Below are 9,162 nucleotides of genomic sequence, written 5' to 3'. Positions count from 1 at the left end.
GTGGGTCTTTAGCTAATAATCCCACATTTGAAGTTTGACATTTTCACAGTGGCCTTCACATTTCATTGTCCCCCCATCAGAAATTTGGACTTGGAAATTAGAGACTGCTTTGACAAAACAATGCACTGCTTTAGCGACTCTTTGATGGATAAAGTTATGTGTACTGCCACTATCAATCAACACTACTATAGCGTGATGCTTAATAAAACCTCTAATTTTGAGAGCTTGGGGAGAAGAAATCCCAGCCAAAGCATGAAGCAAGATAATTGGGTCATCAGGTGTAGCTGGGAGCGCATTGTCCGACTTGTTGTCCTCATCTTCCTCCTCTGGTTCCTCAAATGGTGGGGCTTGCTCCGATGAACTGTGATTAGTAGCATCAATTTAAAAGAATTTGGGTTCCTTTCATTTATGCCCCGGGGAGTATTCCTCATCAAAATAGTAACACAATCCTTGCTTTCTCTTTTTCGCCATTTCCGCTGGTGACACCATCTGAACCTTAAGCGTTTGGGTAGTGCCTAGAGCCTGGGTGGGGCGACCCTTGGTTATGAAATTTGGACGAGTCGACTGGGCCACTAACGCGCATTCTACTTCACGAGCTATCTTGCAAGAATCCAGCCATGAGATTGGCTGTTGCAATCAAACATGTGCTTGTATGGCTTCTTTGAGACCACTGACAAAACATTCCAAGTAGAACTCATCTCGTAGACCTCCCGTGCGAAAGGATAAGGCTTCAAAGGTTGTAATATATTCTTGCACTGTTCCTGTCAGTCGGAGCTTAGTAAGACAATCCAAAAAATTAGATTCATGGTCAAAGCAATCTGAAAGGGCTTTTGCGAATATCTGCCAAGTCACGGGCCTTCCATAGCAACGCTAATGCCACTGCCACCATTGCCATCTTTCGTGGTCCAAGTACATGCTACCCACACTTAGCTAAGTCGCATCATCTCTGATGCGATTCAATGTGAAATATTGCTCCATTTGTGCTAGCCATGTGGCCAGATGAGAGCCATCAAATTTATACATGTCCAACTTTGGTGGTTGCGACTAGGACAGATGGTGGTTTACACAGAAGTGAAGAGAATGGCTAGACTCACCCTCAATGTTTTCATTAAAATCATATGCCTCTGATTGTTCCCCCAGCTTGCCCTTTGTGAGAGTTGCCTGTAAGTTCTGGATCTGCTTCGTTAATTCCTCCAACCTATGTTCAAGGGAGTCCATCTTCTCATTGGCCATAGCTTGAGCTCTGGTTTGTACCATGCACCGATCCGATGCACTTGTCGTTACTGTGAGAAAAAATTTGGGACCACCCGAATTTTTTTTTACGCTGACAAGTGAATGGTATCACCTTGCTCAGCTCATCGACTTGATTCTTATGGGCTAGGTCTCCTCTAAGCGTCCCAGCAGTGTCTACTCCGAGAGGAGATTTACTTCACACTTAGGAATACTACAGTAGCAAATTCCCTGAAAAGTTGCTTCTGCCCAATGTCCTGCGAGAATCCTACCCAAGTATAGGAGCCACACAATGGTGGATCTGACTGTTGCGACTGCTACCAAACCCAACTGCTGGATCTAAATGGCAGATCTGAGGGATCTGATTGGCTGATCTGATAGATCTGAGTGGTGGAACTGATTGTTGCTGCGGCGATCGAACCCAACCTGCTAGATCTGATCATGCAAAGATGATGCGTGATTGAGAGAGAGACAAGGGAACTAGGGTCTCAAGGAGTGTTAGGTACTATAGATTGCAATATACATAAGGGTCTGACAGTAGTACTCGACCCAATATTTCAGGGTACTAACCAAGGAGGATCAACATACCCTTATCCGTACAACCTGACTACCATATCGTACGCATGAGTAATCCCTTCGAGTGTTGTTCTCGATGTACTATAGCAGCAATATGGCCGACAGTTTATCTATGGAGAGGTTTCAAGAGAGCCTGGGGGCTTTCGATATACCTAGAGGGTACTTGGAAGATAGTCTGTGCGTAGTTCTTTCTAATGCGCTACTACTTGAATGGGTACCCATAGGGGTTACAAGGGAGTCCAATAAGCGTGACAACCTCTTGAATTTCTTGCATGCATGTCTCCCCAAATCTGTAGGTTTATGTGCTCAACGACAGATCCCGTGGTTTAAAGATGCTGGAACACATCTCTAGCCAATTTTTTTTTTTGCTAAAAATGGAGATCCCACCGGCCCTAGAAAGTGCTTTGATACCACTTTTTATGCTCTTGACCTGCGAGAAGATACCAGAATACCAAATATGAGAAGAAATATACCCAGAACACAGAACAATAAGAAATAATAGCATGCAATTTATTATTTAGAAAGGAAAGCAATGTTCACTTGCCTCTTTGAGGGGGCAACCTCCAATAGAGCTGAGCTCAATTACAAAATAAGACACGATGCTCCTCGATGGGAGTCTCTATCCTTTATATAGGATTCATACATGCAATACCATGGGTCAGTACCATGGTTCTTATTAATAAGCAAGATATGGAATCCCATGTAAGCGATCAACCATAAGCAAGATATGGTGTGATCAAGGGTTTGCATATCCAAATTTTTGGATGAGAACACAACCACACCCATTTCGAGTTTGGATTCTAGTCATTATAAAACCCTAAATATATACAAGGGTCATTATACCACCTACATTTTGTTTAGTTTATGCCTTTAATCTCAATATTATTGCTATGTATTTCATGATATATTAAAATGGAGCCTAACCTCTGAGTCCTATTAAAAACGAGATTGAACATTATTTTAATGTTGTAAACATGATCACATTGTTCATATTTTTATCAATTTGATTTGTGGATTGTAATAATAAGACTGTTGTTGTTTGATTTCATGTGGTGTGTACCAAGTCTAGAGTGACTTGAATATTCTTTCTTAGGGAAATGTTGCCAGTTGGAAAGAGCCCACCAACCTAATACATTGCCTCTTTACATCTTTGTGATTTCATGTTGATTCGTGTGATAACTAGGATTTGTAAGTGATAATCGCATTTGGTCCGAGTTTGTTACAAATCTATTTTTTTGTATTTGATATATGAGTTTTTTATTGTGTTATTTCTTTGGTGTATAGATCATGTGTAGATCAACCCTATGTTGATTATACTAAGCCTATAACTCATAAGTATGAGCTATAACATTATATATATTTCTCTCATATATAAATCCATTCTGGTAATGGTATTATTGGATACATTGATATTCTCTGTAGATACGAACTTGGTTAATATCTAAAAATATACACTCAATACACTAGTCTTTGATTTATGCATTTGGGCTTATTTTGTCTTATATAGCCACACATATGTGCTCTAAATCTTTCTTTATTGGTATAATATTCGTAGTAGTATGCATGGTGTGATGGCTCTTGTTCTTTGAATACCTATTTGACTGTATTTTGTTCCATATTTCTTTTGATCTTTGCAAGGGTAAGAAAAATCACCAAGGACATATTGAAGCATTGAATCATTTCATTACTATGGAAGCCCATCCATTTTCATGAGTGAGAAAGGCTATAGTCAATAAGGAAAGAGTCATGCATCAAATACCTAATGATCACCATAGTTTCCTTTTTTATCTAATAGGTTAATAAAGTTACCCATTGATGTAGTGTCACTTTACATGTATGATTTATGTTTCAAGATAAGTGATCAGTGAATGAGTTGTGATATGTAAAAACTTCGCGTATCCTTTTTTGTCAAATTTTGCTAAGTGTAGAGGCAAGATCTATTGAAGAGAAGACCTAAAGATTTTGGATACTTGGTTATTCTTACATAGCCAAGCGTCCCTGGGTCTATTATCTAGATAGAAAACCTCTAATACATGATAGAATCCTCATTGTAGTAAATAGATAGTAGAACCATTATTTTCCATACCTATGCACATATAGTGTAGTTCCCCTAAGATTACACTCCTCGATTGACATAATTATGCTCTGAATTTATCATCATTAAATTCACCCAACAACCTAGTCAAAACTTTTCGTACTGTGTGAGACATGTAAAAAAAAAACCAAGGAAAGGCTAGAAAAATACTAGAAGCACAAACATGTCGAGGGTGGTTACGTGAAACTAAAAGCACAAATGAAAGTACTAAATAATTAAGCAATATCGTTCCTATAACCATCCAACTTGTATTTAATTGCATCTAGAAATAAATCTGTGATCTTATGCAATGAAAAGGGCTCACTTCAAAACTACGACCACTAAAGAAAGCTTGAGGCTTAGTTTCAAGTTTGACTTTGAAGCCATGGTTGAATGTCAACAAAGCATGAGGAAAACAAAATCCTCCCATTTGAATGACATGGCAAATAAAATCAGTGGGATTTAATTATTAGTTACTTGTGTCTATTTGTTTTAAGCTAGAGAAAAATAACACTAATGAGGCTAGTAGTGAAACATACCCCAGTGATGGTGGAGTGCAACCCAATGGTGGTGGTGTGAAACCTAGCCATGATGGTATTATTCCTATAAAATAAAAAGTATGGATTATCAATATTAATATTTATATACATATGGTGTACTTATAAATTTGTTTGTTTCAATGACTTGGCATGAAGATGAGGATGTTGAGAAAAAAAATGAACACATGGTAGCCAAAGCAATGTTCTTGACTAGCTGACCTAGTAAAGAACATTGTAGCGATATTTTTATTAATAAAGTACTTCTATGAATAATAACTAACCATATTGATTTAACCCTTTTTGTTATTGTAATTGATGCTCCTTTGGATTAGACTATGTCTCATGAAAAATACATGAATGTACAACACTTCAAAGCATGCATATTCAATTGACATTAGGATATGGAAGACAATTAAAGCGCATCAAGAAATAGATTAACCAATCATGAAATTCACAAAAACTAAGAAACTAAAAAAAAAAAGTAAAAATTGTATTATGAGACATATGTATAATGGAAATATATTTTGACAATAAAATATATTAACATAAACCATTTATTGCTATACTATTGTTTTTCCACCTTTCTATGCAAGCACCTTATAATGTTAATTATTATCATGTAACTTGTGAAAATGGTTAAGGTAGGAATCCATGAAAACAATTGGCCCTTCAATCCATTTTTTTCATCAGTATTAGGAAGATCTTCTAATATTATTGGGAAAGAGTTCCACCTATCCCACCATTGACATCTTGTGTTGGAAAAAAGACTTGGAAAATTCTCCATTGTAAACATATGCAAACATGGTAGAGCGAGACTTAGGAAAGGGAATACATGTCATCATAATATTGGATTTGGATTGTGCCAAGCTCAAACTAAGCCCAGTAAGTTGTGTGAAAGGTGGTGTAAACATTGAATGATTGGGTTTTTTACATTAAATACAAGGCAACAAGATTTTTGAAGTGCATGATAGGTAGGATAAAGAGGTGTTACAGGTTTGTAGGAATTCTAGAATCTTGTAACTCAAGTTATATCAAACAAATAATCAACTTCTTGATATACAAATTAAAAATGTTTTTGAGGTTAGATCCTTAGTGTAAACTTCCTATCCTTACTACATGATTGACTAAAATAAAGAATCAAATTAGTATAATAAATCATCACAAGATGAAGCCTATCATGTTTAAATTCTTGAAATGTAAATAATTACAAATGAACAATGACATCCTCATTTTATTTATAAATCATGTTAATAGATATCAAATCAAGAAAAAATAAATAAACTTGTATTACACACAATTCTTTAAATGTCATCAATTGAGAAATGTCAAATTGCACATACAATGTTTGAAGTGTGTTATATATGGATATAGATTATCTCATTGAAAATATAAAGATTATATAAAAATAAAAGGATGTGCTATGTATTGATAAAAATCATGTCAGGTCCTCACAAAATCTCCATTTGATTAAAATCTTTAATGAATATTAATTGTCTCTCTTAAGAGAAGTTATATATACAACTAACGTTCAAGTTCAAATCATTCACATCTTAAATCTAGAAATAAGATTGAGCTTTTCGAGGTCAAGCAAGTATTCTTCATGAGTAATATGTAATGCAACCCTGAGATTAGACAACAAAGACTTTTTTCAGAGCTTAATGTTTTTATAAGCAGAAAGGCTTGTCACACAGGGCGATATGCATTCACTTCTAGTTCGTGAAATGGTTCCCCGTTTCCTGAAAAAAAAAATCAAGTAACATTAGTTATTACACTGTAGAAATATTTAAATTATTAGAAACACAATATTGAAAATAACACACTATCAAAAATATAATGCTTTCGAAATTTTCATAAAAAAATATTGGAAAAAAACATAATATTCAAAACATAATTAATTTTTCACTGTATTAAAAAATCAAACATTCAAACAACCTAATGTAACATCAAACAATTAGTTTGAATAACAATTCAAAGTAGAAACAAAAAACAAGCCAAAACACTAACTCTATATATGAACATGGAATTCCAAATTTCACTGTTTGCTTTGAAGAGTTACTCTTTTACATTTTCTACAATTTGAAAAAAGATATTAGGGGATACCATTCCAATTTTTTATTTATGTAGATCTCACAATGAATATTGCAATTTACTAAGATTATTCTTTAAAATTATTCACAAAATTTCTCATTCAAATTGCTATCTAAAATTTTGGTATTTAAACCTAAACTCTCGCATATTTTAATAAAAAACATTTTTTGATAGTTGGTAATTATGTTTATCAACCGTTAAGCTTGCTATTCATACTTCATATTTACTATAAATACTAAAATTTCAACTTGTAAGGTTTAAAATTTTCATAGTTCAAATTCAATATAAACAAACTAAGGTTACAAGTTTTACACTGAAAAATTCACTATAGACACACAACAGAAGTGAATAAAGAAAGAGGCGCTTACTTGTGAGGGCGAGGGCGTTGGCGATGACCATGCCGATGGCTGATGCCACTTTCCATTGTCCCAATCCTGCCTTACACGCATGTTGGATTGGTGGAATACATTCTCTGATTTGGTATCTGGAAATACAACATGGTATTGCTGGGCAGGTAGAACCTGCGTCACAATACCTCTCCACCAGGCGTCATTTTCATTTGCTTCCACCAGATCGCCAACCGTCCAATTTCTTAAGTTGGTAGGTGGAGGGCATGGCCTTAATAGATAGTACTCTGTTTTCTCCACCAGAGGCCCATCCCCATCTTCATTCCTGTATTTCTCAAAAAGTACATTGCAGTGGTCCCTCTCGCAGGACACTATGATGCCCTCAAACCACGCACCTTCATAACCTTGCTGCAAGCTGCACGTCTCTACTTTCATGCGAGCCTTGAATTTCTTCTTTGCAGCACCAAAACCACCCTGCAAAACCAGTTCCCAATCAACAAAGAACATAACAACTGTTAAGCTTACAATTCGAACTTCATATTTAATATAAATGCTAAAACTACAAGTTTCAGAGTTTAAGATTTTCATACTTCAAATTCAATATAAACACAGAAGTGAATAAAGAAAAAGAAAGAAGCTTACTTGTGAGCGGGACGGCGTTGGCGATAAGCATGCCCATGGAAGATGCCATTTTCCATTCTCCCAATCCTGCCTTACACGCATATTGGATTGGTGGAATATATTCTCTGAAGCCGTATCTGGAAATACTACACGGTATTGCTGGGCAGGTGAAACCTCCGTCACAATACCTCTCCACCAGGCGTCATTTTCTTTTGCTTCCACCAGATCGCCAACCGCCCAATTTCTTAAGGTGGTCGGAGGAGGGCGTGGCCTTAATAGATGGTACTCTGTTTCCTCTACCAGAGGCCCATTCCCATCTTCATTTCTGTATTGTTCGAAGAGTACATTGCAGTGGTCCCTCTCGCAGGACAATATGATGCCCTCAAACCACGCACCTTCGTAACCTCGCTGGAAGCTGCACGCTTCTACTTGCAAACCAACCTCGAATTTCATCTTTGCAGCCCAAAACCACCCTGTAAAACCACTTCCCAATCAACAAGGACTACGAGTAACAAAATATCAGCGAAAACAGAAGAAATGGGTATCAATATAAAGCTCCAATGACAACACCCAAGTCAATCCCGACACCTAAAATCTCTGTATGAAATAAGCTCATTCTCTTCATGAAAGAATCTCAACGATCCCATTCAAGGAGAGTTGCACTGCAGCATAGGAATTCTTCTCTACAGAAAATATAATAATACAGTCTAAATGTCTACAATGATATGGACGCAGAGATACCTCAATCCGACCGTCCGCTGTGTTCCTCTCCTGTCCTGTTATTTCCGACTTCAAAGCATCCAGCAAATGTGTTGCACCACAAGTTATATATTTGGTTTCAGCGGCCCCTATATGCAGCCGGCCATGCAAAAGCCGACCTATCTGGGTTGACTATTAACTTTAATGAGCAAACCTTCATACGTGTGAGGAACGCCCACGCCGTGGTTTCGGCTGATGTGGGGATCGAGTAAAATGATTTTTTACAACTTTCGAGAAGGGTGATTCAACGAAATAACGGGTAAATTTACCGGTATAAATGATTCTTAAGATACTTTTAATGTTGAACAAGAGTGGTTTTACATGTATTCAAAGAAATAACTATTAAATTTAAAGGTGGAAATGAGCCAAATCAGGCTGTTTCTTAATTAAGGGGAAAGGTATCCGATTATTTATGGATGTTTCAACGTGAAATTGTGATTTTGTTAGAGAATGTTGTATTCAATCGGATTATTTAGGGATGTTTCAAGGTGAAATTGTGGTTTTGTTAGATAATACTGTATTCAATGGATATGGAGTTTTATTTATTTTCATCTCAATGGATATGAAGTTTTATTTAATTTTATTTAATTGATATATATTCTTTCCAAAATTGTGTGGTTGGATTTAATTATTTTTATTTCCTCTTTAGGCACCATAATCATGGTTAATAAATAGTTTATTTTATTTATCATGAGTAAATTGTATTTGGTAAATTATGCCAAAGTACCATGAGAGTATCTAGAATGGTTAAGGGAAAAAAAGAAAAAAATGGAGATATTATTCACTATCAACATATAGTTGAAGTGGAGTAATAAGTTGATGTAAGTGGCAACCTCTTTGACATCTAACTATCTATCTATATTTAGTTAACATATGTTGGTAAGTATATGGATGTGGTCATCTAGCAATTATTATCTTTGCACCACAT

At 36.1% G+C, this 9,162-nt stretch overlaps 1 protein-coding gene across 1 annotated transcript; it reads right to left on the bottom strand.

Moving 5' to 3' along the window:
• Nucleotides 1-402: 402 nt before the first annotated feature.
• Nucleotides 403-7,928, bottom strand: LOC149181423 (protein AGENET DOMAIN (AGD)-CONTAINING P1-like). The gene is made up of 3 exons (XM_089414208.1): nucleotides 7,497-7,928; nucleotides 6,876-7,328; nucleotides 403-627 (listed from the first exon to the last, which is right to left on the bottom strand). Exons 1-3 carry the CDS (start codon nucleotides 7,926-7,928, stop codon nucleotides 403-405), a joined length of 1,110 nt encoding a protein of 369 aa, XP_089270334.1.
• Nucleotides 7,929-9,162: the final 1,234 nt, after the last annotated feature.

Source organism: Pinus tabuliformis, chromosome 3_2 (genome assembly GCF_031772625.1).
Source record: "Pinus tabuliformis cultivar Carrire ecotype Pingquan chromosome 3_2, CPIR1, whole genome shotgun sequence".
Lineage (NCBI taxonomy): Eukaryota > Viridiplantae > Streptophyta > Pinopsida > Pinales > Pinaceae > Pinus > Pinus tabuliformis.
The sequence above is the reverse complement of the archived record's forward strand: the minus strand, read 5'-3'. Positions and strand labels throughout refer to the sequence as shown.